The sequence below is a fragment of the Anabrus simplex genome, chromosome 3 (genome assembly GCF_040414725.1).
Source record: "Anabrus simplex isolate iqAnaSimp1 chromosome 3, ASM4041472v1, whole genome shotgun sequence".
Taxonomy (NCBI): domain Eukaryota; kingdom Metazoa; phylum Arthropoda; class Insecta; order Orthoptera; family Tettigoniidae; genus Anabrus; species Anabrus simplex.
Genome location: NC_090267.1, coordinates 80,938,810 through 80,951,642, shown reverse-complemented (window position 1 = coordinate 80,951,642; position 12,833 = coordinate 80,938,810). Strand labels below are relative to the sequence as shown.

General features: G+C 39.7%; 1 protein-coding gene across 3 annotated transcripts in view; it reads left to right on the top strand.

Moving 5' to 3' along the window:
- Positions 1-12,535, top strand: part of Scm (Polycomb protein Scm) — a 478,066-nt gene extending 465,531 nt beyond the window's left edge. For all 3 annotated transcript variants that reach the window (XM_067142594.2, XM_067142591.2, XM_067142593.2), the window contains 2 exons: positions 8,038-8,183; positions 11,818-12,535. In XM_067142594.2, coding sequence (XP_066998695.1) covers positions 8,038-8,183; positions 11,818-11,952 — 281 coding nt within the window. In that variant the 3' untranslated portion in view covers positions 11,953-12,535. The remainder of the gene's footprint in view (positions 1-8,037; positions 8,184-11,817) is intronic.
- Positions 12,536-12,833: the final 298 nt, after the last annotated feature.

Below are 12,833 nucleotides of genomic sequence, written 5' to 3'. Positions count from 1 at the left end.
GCACTCCCCACTGCTACAGAAAAAAATCCTAAACTAGTAAAGAAAAGTACGACGACTTTCTCTACTTACGGATGCACCCTTCTTTACAAAGAGCATCCCTAACCTTGTTTACCCTCTTCTTCATTGAGTCATTTGCGATTGCCACACAGATTAGTGTGACACCTCACGTTTCTCCAAATGAGAAGCTGCATACTCAGCCAACGATTTCCTTTACCAAGAATTAGCTCTGTGCACAACGACACAGCCACTCCAGAATTTGGATTCAATATGCACCCTCACATCCACTGTACATCATTTCATAGAAGAATTATAGTATGATTATTATACAGAGTTTTAGAAACAAACACTTGGTAGTGTCTTTTACAGAACGTCCACCGGAAACTCGTTAGCACCTGTGATTATAAAGTGCTCACTCTGTAACGGATACTGAAAAACGCATAGGAAACTATGCAAAGTAGCTCCCGCGCATTGGTCCAAATGAGAAACAGAATCAGAATGAGAATGAGAATGGCTAGCCGCACACGCGTACATACTTATATAAGCTGGCTACATGTGGGTATAGCTTCCCGAAAAGTTTACAGGTAGCAACACCCTCACAGGTACTTCTTCACGCGTCACTCAGTCAACCCAACTTCACTTAAAAAACAAAGCCCTCGTATTGGCTATAGAGTGTCTGATATGACATAGAACGTCCACTCATGTACATCCACGTTGATCAACTACAATCTTCAGCCTATACTACCTGCCGTACTCCGGGTTTCCAAGCCACTTTGTTACAACAGTTTCAACCGACTTCAACCATCTTTCCCGATATAGCCACTGTTTTCTGTGTTGCACAATTCTTGAGCAACCTACACTGCCATGCCATGTGCAGACTCTTACACAAATTAAAGTTACACAGATACAAAATTCCCTACTACAAATTATTCTTATAATATTATGTTTTTACATTATAAATGACCATAATTACATGATTTCAATATTACGAATTATCTTACGAAAATTTCCTAACCTAAACCTTTGGGGATCGTACATTTGTACGGTTACAAGCTAATACCTCACAAGTCGTAATTATAATAATTATAATAATGGTTAAAGAATATTGTTTTTCAAGTTGTCTTAGTCTATTACACTTTTGTGATCAATTTAGCAAAATAAGCATGGTATTTTGATGCCCATTAAAATACGTAAAATTGAAGCTGCCTAAATAGATTTTAGAGCATATTTGAGAGTCTATTTTAGGCAGCTAAAATAATATGTAAGCCCTTAAAGTCCGAGGTCTAGTAATAACTATTGCATGTTTCTGTGGTGTTTGGAAGTGTAGTGTGTTGTCTGAATATGAAGAGAAGCATGTTCTTCTTTTCTTCATGGTGCCTCTAAATATTAGTTTCTAATTAGCGTCAACCTCTAAGATCTTTTGTTACCATATTTTTTCTTCATTCCCACCTAGAAATACCTGTTCCCTTCACAAAGCTGCAGGTTGTTCTTGTTGGGTCTTCTTGGATTTTCTCTCTTGTCTTCACTTGGTAGTCCTAGAGTGAGAGTCTGATTCTACCCAGCGCCTCACATTCAAGAAGTATGTGTTCAGCTGATTCCTCTGCTTCTTTTTTGCTTTTTTTGCTAGTTGCTTTACGTCGCACCGACACAGATAGGTCTTACTGCGACGATGGGATAGGAAAGGCCTAGGAATGGGAATGAAGCGGCCGTGGCCTTAATTAAGGTACAGCCCCAGCATTTGCCTGGTGTGAAAATGGGAAACCACGGAAAACCATATTCAGGGCTGTCGACAGTGGGAGTTCGAACCTACTATCTCCCAAATACTGGATACTGGCCGCACTTAAGTGACTGCAGCTATCGAGCTCGGTGATTCCTCTGTTTTATTGCATTTCCTACATATGTTGTCTCTTATTACACCAATTCTCTGCAGGTGTTTTTTTCAGATGGCAGTGTTCTGTCAACAGTCCTGCTACCCATCTTATATTTTCTCTGCTGAGTTTCAACAGTTCTTTAGTATGCTGCTTGTTTGGTCCTTTTGTCAGTTCCTTTGCAAGCCTGCATCCTGCAGTATTTTTCCAGTTTTCCATTTGTTCCTATTTTCCTATGTAGTACCGGGCTTGTCCATAGGAAATCCTGCATACAGTTTCTGGGCCTACAAAATGTGTTTCTGCCCCTTTCCTGGCCAGTTTATCTGCCTTTTCATTTCCTTCTACACCTGCATGCCCTGGTACCCATATTATTTTGACAATGTTGTACTTTGAGAGCTTCAGGAGAAGTGAGTGGCAATACCAGACAATTCTGGATATTATCCAGACTGCCTCTAGTGCATTAATGGCCGCTTGGCTGTCCAAAAAAATGAAAATGTTCTTATTCCAATAGTTCATTTTTAGATTTTCTTCAAGACATCATTTCAGCTTGAAAGACTGTAGTGTGTGCACCCAGGCTCATCTGGATTGATCTCTCAAGTCTTCCTCCGTTGATCCCTCCTCCTGTGCCATCCACACTCTTTGAGCCATCAGTCCACCACACTATATCTTCTTTTTCAGTATTCCATTTGTTGATATCCCAGTCTTCTTTTTCTATTATCTGGGTCTCAAACGGTTTTTCAAAGCTTACTTTGGTATCATACGATCAGAAGGCACGTGTAGTACTTCCTCTGTTATTACTCTGTTAATTTTACAGTGTTCTAGATTGGGTCTTTGTGCATTCCAGCACTCTGATTGTGCCAGTCTATATGAACTCAATCTAGCCTGTCGTTTTATGAAATTCCATAGTAATTCCAAAGTATTTGAGGCTTCTGTCGGCGTAGTTCTCATAGCCCCAGTTATGGCTATGCATGCCATTCTCTGTAGGCTATCCAATGTACTGCCGACTTTTCCTTGACTTACTTTCTGCCACCAGATGATTGCAGCATAGGCCATCAGCGGTCTAATGGTCATTGTGTATATCAACATTACCATTGATGTCTTAGGCCCCATGTCTTCCCAACGGCTCTTTTACATCCATACAGCAAGTTCTTGGCCCGGGTTATGTTCTTTTCTACATGTGGATTCCAGGTTAGATTTTTATCTAACACTGCACCTAGGTGCAGCGCCTGTTCTTCCATATATATCTATCTATCTTGCCCAAAGAGCTTCAGTGATCTCTTTCCCCCTAATTTTCTCCTTCTTGTAAAAGGGACCAGAGTTATCTTGTTGAAGTTGACTGATAGTTGTTCTTCCCGTCACCAGTTCTCCACAAGGTTGAGTGATCTTTGCGTGAGGTCCTGGATAACACTCATCACCTTACCCCGAACCACAGTCACTAGGTCATCTGCGAATCCTTGTGTAAAGAAACCCTGTTCGTTGAGCATAGCTATGATTTTGTTCACCACGAGGTTCCACAGCAGAGGCAAAAGAACTCCTCCCTGAGCACAGCCTTGGATGGCCCTAGCCATCAGCGTTTTTTCAAATGGTTGCTTTTATCTTCCTTCCATCTATTTAAAGATAAAAATTTCATAATGTTCCGTATTGAAATGTATCACAATGAAATTGAAATAATAAATAAGGTAGTTCAACCTATTCAATACAAATAAATATGAAATGTAGAGTTACATTCCTATTTAATTATAAGTGGAAGCGGTACTGGTTTCGACCCCAATCCGGGTCATCAGCCAAATAAAACGTAAAAAACAATGCGTAGGTAAGAAAGAAATTAAAGATCAAGTCCCCACAAAAACAGTTGAAGAGGCAAAATAAAACAACAGGGATAGGCACTGTAAAATTCAGAAGAAGTAGAAGGTAAGTCACTTAAAAGAAGCTAGGCGCAATCTTCTGAACAGCAGCATAGCACACGTTAAGTTCGGCATTGTCTCATAATGTTTACAAGAAGCGGAGATCAGTTAAATAAGCCAGCTTGTATACATTATCAGGTGCTAAGTCACAACACAATCCAACAAATGTGAAGGTCCAAAATCGTGCAGAAGCCGAAGACGAGTAGCTCAACTGAAGTAAACTGCCAGTTTCCTAAGATCAGCATGACATATTAAACGTCAGGCACTGTGCTTTCAAACACCGACTGAAATTGATGAATAGCTTAATGATCCAGTATTTGCTTCGGTCGTGAGAATGTACGTATAAATATATACATATAATACAATTCAATATAATTGAAATGTGTAACTAGGATCTTGTAGATTTTTTTAGAACTGTTGACGTAAAAAACAGTTGTGAAGAAAAAAATGGTAAAAAACGCAATACCGGAAACAAATGAAAAACGTATATGCACAGTGCACTATTTCTTGAAGATAAAAATTCAGGTCGTAATTGAAGTAGTCAAAGTCAGCGCAAGGCATAAGTTTAAATTTAATGTGAAGACCTAAAATGCAGGTGGCATATTAGTATACAGTTCAATTTGGAAAATGTTTTTTTTCCTTCTTTTTTTTCTCCGTTTAACATGGATTTAATCCATTTGACGACGGTTTTACTCACCTTGCTCTTTTCCAATGCTTTGATCATAGAGTCATAGGTTGCATTGCTGAAGGCTTCTTCTATATCTAGAAATGCCACCGGTGCAATTGCTTTATATTCTAGGCTTTCCTTCTAGTTTACAAACCAACTGGTGGAGTACTACGTCAGTGGATCTGCCAGGTCTATATGCAAACTGATTTTCATGTAACATTGAGTTCAGTTGCACCGTTCTTCTGATATACTGTATTTATCCAGAATTTTCTCCATTTCTTTCAGCATGAAGGAGGTTAAACATAATGCTCTGTATGCTTTGGCTTGGGCGTAGTTTGCCCTTCCAGATTTAGGTATGAATACTGCTTTAACTTCAGACCTTGATTTTGGCGCGTACCCTAAAGCTAAACTAGCTCTGAAGTGGTTGGTCGGGGCATTGACAAGTACCTCCCTCCTTCCTGTAGGAGTATCGGAAGTATCTCATCTGGCCCCATAGCCTCTATAGAGTGAAACGTGTCAATTGCCCATTTTACATGGTTGTGTTTTATTATTCTGTTGGCACAGTTCCAGTCTGCTCTTTGAGCTCCGGTCTCTGTTCCAACCATTTCTTCCTCTGTCATCTCCTCAATCTCAGGAAAGTGACACGCCATTAGCATCTCCAGCGTGTCCTTCCCCACCTGATTTATATGGGTTGCTTTAAGAACCTTCTGGATCCTTGCTGTTTCAGTGTGTGATTCCACTTTTTCACAGAACAGTCTCCAAGATTTTCTTTTTGCTTTCCGTATCTCTAGGTTATACTCTGTGAGTTTCCTATCATATACGTCCTACACATACCATTTCTAGATGTTATTCTATATAACATCCTAACCTCTTTTTTCATTTTGGTTAGTTTGTTGTTCCACCATCTTACTTTTTTGGTGTTTTTCTTTTCTTTGAGAGGACAGTTGTCATGGAATGAGTCTATAAAGGCCTCTTCTAATAGTTCCACTGCCTCATCCAATTCTTTCTGTCCTGTCACGTTAGTTGGAATTTTTTGTACAGGCTTCCCTAGAACTTCCGTATCTATCCCAGTTAGTTCTTTTTGGGTCTCTGTACATCTCAATCCCACATAGTCTTGTATCTATTGCAAATTGGATGTGCTGGTGGTCTGCCAATGATGGTTCGTCCAACACCTTCCAGTCTTTAATAAAGTTTGTAATATTCATAGTGCTTATTGTAATGTCTGTTACCCCCCTTTGATTTTTATTTATAAATGTAGGCTTGTTTCCTAGGTTTAGTATCGTCAACTCAGTTCCAGTAATAAACTCTAGTAAAGACTCACCTCTTGCATTGCAGTTCGTGCTGCCCCATGCCATGTGGTGTGAATTTGCATCTGCTCCAAGAACTAGGTGTTCACCTTTCCTCTTTGCATTGCAAATTACAGTAGGTTCTCAACTTACTCTGATGGGGGCAGATTAGTTGAGTCATATGGAAGGTATGCAGAGCCTATGGTTATTTCTCTGGAACCTTCCCAATTTCCAAGTTTTATCTTGGCTGCCATTAAGTCCTTTGAACAATGTTCCTGCAACAGAAGGCATTTTAGTTTTCTGCTCACAAGTAAACATATTCTAGGCATATTTGATGCAGTATCGTACATTAGCGTATGTCCAGATTCCACCAGTCCTGCTACTCTGCCCTTAACTACCCATGGCTCTTGTATAAGAGCCACATCGATAGCCTCAGACTTGATCTTCTTGGCGAAATTGGCCACAGCTGATTTTTTATGTTGTAGGTTGGCCTGTAGAACTTTCAGTACCATCCTTGCCAATGCTAAGTTTTGTTTTTCCCTTAATTACTTGGAATTTGATCTGCCCAAGTGCAAGCTTGGCCTTAAGGCCTCTCTTCTTGAGATCTTCAAAATCTCTCTCATTAACTCATTGCGGACCGTGGACGGCGTAAGACGTTTAAGCTTGCTCCTATGCTGCGGGCCGCGGACGGCGTAAGACGTTTAATGTTCCGCGCGAAGCAATGCTGTTTATATTCGTCATCTATGCAGTCTTCCACACCTTAGTCAGCGTTACTGGTTGTAGCAGGAAGTTGGTTTACCTTTTTGAGATAACCCTGGCGTTGAGTGGGCTCATGTTATCTTAGCTGTTTTAGCGGGAATATCTCAGTACTTCCTCGCGCGTCAAGTCGGTACTTGAGATTTCAATGCAGTACGTGTCGTTCTTACCGAGTGTAGTATAATGGCTTATAAAACAAAGTTTCTTACGGAAGATAAATTATTACATATTGTTCACAATGATTATTCTGGTGATGAACTTATTCCTCAAATTCTGATTCCCGAATCCGATAGGCCTATGGAGGAAGGCCTGATACATATCATCCTAGTTGTTGTCCACCTGTTCCACTATATACAGAGAATTCAGTTATAAATGTTCAAATAGAAAATAAGCAGGGTATTTTGAGTTACGTGAGTATTTTCATGAATGACGAATTTTATCAGTATGTGTGTGACCAGACCAATCTATACGCGAGTCAAGTGATAAGTGCGGCCTAGTCCAAGGGATCTGGTTTCAACATGTCCGTCGAACTGAGGATGAACAGATCTCACCTAAGTTTAATGTCCGACTCGTTGGCTAAATGGTCAGCGTACTGGCCTTCGGTTCAGAGGGTCCCGGGTTCGATTCCCGGCCGGGTCGGGGATTTTAACCTTCATTGGTTAATTCCAATGGCTCGGGGGCTGGGTCTTTGTGCTGTCTCCAACATCCCTGCAACTCACACACCACACATAACACTATCCTCCACCACAATAACACGCAGTTACCTACACATGGCAGATGCCGCCCACCCTCATCGGAGGGTCTGCCTTACAAGGGCTGCACTCGACTAGAAATAGCCACACAAAATTAATTAAAACCTAAGTTTAATCACATAACATCCAGAAAAGATTATGTTTTGGGGATGTTTCTCCTACAGTGGACCAGAATCGCTAGTCTCAGTTGACAAGATGATGAATTCTGAAAGATTCTGTATGAGAACTCACCAGACCTCAGTCTTATCGAAGACCTGTGATCTGTCTCCCAGGTAAATTCAAGAGAGCAGACTGCTGAACAAAATTCAAGTTGAGAGAAGCTTTGGTCCAAGTATGGTTCCACAACGAAACACTGAAAGATACCTACAGAAAACTCAATGCCAAAAAAGATAAACTGAAAGTTGGGCTCACCAAGTGGTAAAGATGTTCTATGTAAGACGATATGTTTTTTGAAAAAAATGTATATATATGTCGAGGAAAAAATCTCTGATTCCATTAAGTTGTGCCAGGGTATACATCGTTCAGGTTTGTAAAAACATCTTTCAGGCTCAGAAACATGTTCATGGACTAACTGAAATGAAGGAATGGGAGAGAAGAATTCTATACAGAATTAAAGAGAAACAAATCCAAACACCATAAACTTTCACAACATTGCCACATAGCAGTTTTTGCAGGTGAAATGAAGATATTTTTACCAAACCACATATTTTATCTGAGACAGCTGTTGAGCTACAACAGTTCTATGTCTCCAACTCTGAAATAAAAATGTGGTCAGTTATTTAGAATTACAATCTGCTCATTTTTCAGCTGAGCTGGAAGCTGCTACATCCACAACCGAAGCACCCCCCAAGACTCCAGCAGATCCATCGGAATGGACGATCGAAGATGTCATTCAGCACATTGCCTTCATAGATCCTGCTCTTGGTGCTCATGCAGATCTTTTTAGGAGACATGTAAGTAATATTTGTCTGTACGTTGTGAATAATTCTCATATTTCTCTTGGTTGACTTAGTTACTGAAGTTGTTCTTTGAATTGAAGTGGTGTGTGTAAAAGTGGGCCAACCCTCATTGTGAAATTCTTTGATAATTGAAGGTTTAATGATCGTGTAAAAGGAAAATGTACACTCATTTCAAACAACCTTAATTTTTACTTGACTCGTCCACAAGGCTCTATTTTACTACTATCATGTTCACCTATATCAGATTTGGATAAAATGAGATATAGTTCATTTAGTTGTACTTCCTCTTAAAATAATAATCACCACCACCAAACCATATTTAAAAGATCTGTTACAAACATCATGCATAATACCTTTACAGCACACAAGTTGTGTAATTTCATGGAGAACATATTTACAATACATAGTAACACGATCTCATCTTTCTGTCTTTCACTGACTGATGACATGGGCCCCGTAAAACAACAACAATAATCATCATCATCATCTGCTGCCTTTAATTACATCCAAGTCCAAAAGTCACATTGATGTTAGAATTCAAGGTTTGAACAAAATAAATAGAAATACAGGGACCTGAACAACAGTCTGACACAAGTATTTATTAGTACAGAATTTACACCATGTCCTGGAATTACTGTTGAGTGTTTCTTAGCAGGGAGGGCCTCTGAACTTGGGAGCGTGGGTTGGCGACCTTGGGGCCCTTAGCTGAATCCTGAAATTGCTTCCAGTTACTTGAGCCAGGCTTCTCACTTTCATTTATCCTATCTTACCTCCCTCGGGCAACTCTTGTTCTTTTCTAACCTCGACGGTATTAGAGCACGCTAGGCCTTAGGGAATCTTTCATTTTCATGCCCGTCATGGCCCTTGTCTTCCTTTGACTGATATCTTTATTTTTCGAAGTGTCGGATCCATTCCATTTTTTTCTCTCTAATTAGTATTATATAGAGGATGGTTGCCTAGTTATACTTCCTCTTAAAACAATAATCACCACCACCACCACCACTCGTGGCTGCCTGGCAACAAGTTACAATATTCCTTCAAATAGTTCACTAGTGCTAAATAATAGGTCTTCAGCATCATCTTCATTTTCATGTAACTTGTCTGGAGAGCATGGTTTCAGGCTTTTTTTTTAGAACTGCTGGCACACTGGAATCACATATTTGAGAGGACTCATACAATCCTTAACACTTTGAAGACGATGTCACCCCATGTGGGATGACGGACCCTCATACAAAATATAGGATGTCACCCCTCATGGGGTGACACGGTAGTGTGTCCAGGCCTCTCAACTTTAGGCTGTCGCATGAAACTGGCGCTACCATTCGCTGTTGTATTGCATTGCTTGTTAACGTAAGGTGTTCATAGAGTTAGCGCAGTGCCCATTCCTTTCTCAGCACGCTGTGCATTGCGCAACAGACAGTAGAATCTCTCTGACATTTGTCACCCCTACGCAACCATCAGAATTCAATTATTAATGGCAAGGAAAATAATGTGGATTGGAGTTTATTATTGCTTTATTCTTACATAGTGGTTGAGCACTCAGATGTAATTGTAAACCGGGGCTACGTGTGAATAAAATATGTTTCTGCAAACCTGAGAATGTTCCCCAGTAATTGTCACTGGCTGGTGATTTGGTTTAATCATCGCCCGATGCAACACCGGAATCTTTGCTAGTGTCCTCACTACACAAACTACTGTCGAATTTTGACTCGGAAAAGGTGGCATCACATTGCAGATCCTAAATGTCAACATCTCTTGATTCAACATTCGAACCCTTTTCAAGTTGTTCTTCTATCTCTCTATCGGTAATCGTGGCTTACTCAACACAGAAACACATAACATGAATTAAATTCTTGTCACAAAACTGTAAATTACAAGGAACTCGTTGAGAGGCGTGTAAATCAACAGCTCACAACACAGAGCACAGTGTTCCACAACAACATAGGTAAAAAGGCCGTCACCCCTGTGACGTGTGCTTTCTCTGTTGCATAGTCAACCTAATAACCATACGTCACCCTAATGGGAGGAAACAAAAATAGTAACTTTGAACATAATTTATGTCTTTGTTTATCATCTACGAATGAAATTACGAACATCCGTAGCCCACAACAACCTGAAAAATGTATATAGCATTTCAGCAGTTTACCACGACAAAAGCAAATGTACTCGTCGACTCTAAAGTGTTAATCCTCTCTCTCTCTCTCTCTCTCTCTCTCTCTCTCTCTCTCTCTCTCTTTCTTTAAACAGCACAGTGTTCTAAATATATTTTTGGCAATAGAACATTCAATGGAATACAGTAAAACCTCGTTAAGACATTTCTGCAGGGTGCAAGGAAAAAGAACGTGTTAAGCGAGAAAACGTACTAATGAATATCCAAATAAAAAGTATCCAACAGGGACATGGAAACACTAGATATGATTTTTTCTGACATGAGGGCATTTTACGTCATCTATCCATGGTTACAGTAAAACTGTAGGCCTATCTACCATTTCTAAAGATGAGAGGAAAGTATTAAAAGGTGTGAAAAATATGAGAAAACAAATACGCAAACCTTTTCTGCTGGGGATGATATATTAGCAAATACCAGTACACTGAAAGGTGGGAACAACACCAGACAAAAATATGAAAACATGTGCGCAACGGCCAACAAAAATATCAAAGAATTATTACGGCCGTGGCCTTAATTAAGGTACAGCCCCAGCATGATGCTCACTAAGATTGAGCGAAACATGTCCTACTTGTAATTAAATGGTTTTATCCTAAATATAAAGGACATTGTGTATTGGAAAGGTGGTTTTATTAATATAACAATTTCATATATTAGCTACCCACTCAGCACAAAATACATTTCTACCTTCTGAATAGAATGTAAAATACAAGCACAAACAGGCTCACACTGCTATTCAGCTATCTCGCTGCTAACCGGCAAGCAAAACAGAACATTTCGGAGGCTAAAGGCTTGCTCCTCGAAAGTGCAACTTGTCCTTTGAAATTCAGGAAGGCCTTTCCCGTAATTACACAACTGTGGCAACGGCTCTTGCCCAAGTTGGAAATAAGTTTCTTTCAGAAGGGATGAAAAATACAGTAACATTTTCAGTTCTAGAAAAAAATGTGATCATACCAAGTGGTAATAGCGAAATTTCGTGACGCTATAAGTGAGGTATTTTTATATAGAGTTAATACGATGAGAATCGGGACTTCAAATTTACAATGGGATAAGCGGGAAAACGTGTTAATGAGGAACGCACTTAGAAGTTTCACTGTACTTGAATATTCTCAATCTTAAGCACAGAGTTCATCACCACACTTTGGTCCACCTTAGTACTGTAAATGGCAACCAGCATGCCTTCCACTCCATTGGAGGATGATATTTTCATTGCAGTATTTCAGAAGTCTGTAAAAACAGTTGTAATGCATGGAAGTTGACCCATTGCACTAAGGAGTTGGTTTTACTGTAAAATAATAGTTGGCAGCTGTTACCCCATTTTCAACAACAGTAAGGGTTGGTCCACTTTTATGCTCATCAGTGTCTAATGCTATGACACCTTGTTCTCAATCTTTGTAATAGGTAGCATTCTTGTATCCAATAATTTAACCCAGGCTGTTACATTTGTACCTACTGTTGCAGGAAATTGATGGAAAAGCCCTACTTCTCCTCAATTCTGATATGATGATGAAGTACATGGGCTTGAAACTGGGACCTGCTCTTAAGATTTGCAACCTGGTGAACAGGATCCGTGGTCGACGCCATATGCCCTTATGACAGTGAAATTCCTGGTACAATTTTCATATTGGTACCATTTGAAGAAGATATGAGGACTACAAGCAGTCTGAAGCTGACACTTTGACTGACTGACTCTTGTGTTTTCTAACTAGTCCCTTGCTACAGACTTCAAGCTGTCATGCATATAAACTAGTCAGGTTCGGGAATCTGACTTACGGTGCCTATGTCTTGTGTTAAGCAAGTTGCCCTCTAGGGACTGAATGTGCAGCAAGAGGGCAGTGATAAGGCAAGTTATGTGTACAACATATCCCAGTCCTTTGAAAGTACAATGCGTTTCCTCATTCTGTATTTTTAGCCCCCATTTTTGTTATGAGGAAAGATATTATATTTTCTGTCTTTCACGTTAACATCAGCTCAGTGATTTCAAGCTTGTAGCAGGGTTTCCCAAAATTCAGTCCTTGTTCTGGTTGAATCTGTCTTGAGTTTATGTATACTTATTCTTAATTTTCCTTGTTATATATTGTAAATATTGAAAGTTATATTAGTGTCAGAATATTGTTTATTTTTATGTAAGTATAGTATAAATAATATCCCATCTATATATTAGATGGCTAGATTGTGATATCATTGCATTACTGTTGTTGTTCTTTTATATTTTATTAGTGCTTGTACGACTAAATTCGGGGAACCCTGTTGATAACAGAGCACTGCTCTCGAGATCTGTATGAATAATTTTGTTGAAAGATCGTAATGTAAATAGCTTGTGATCATCATCATTATCATCATGTAACCCCTCCAGCTTGCCAGGTAGGGGTGTAGCTTGTGATGTGACTTATTATTTTTAAGTTGCATGTAAATCTTGTTAAGAACAATTGAGCACTTGAAGATGCTTTCACTCTTCTCTATCTAGTCCATAGCTC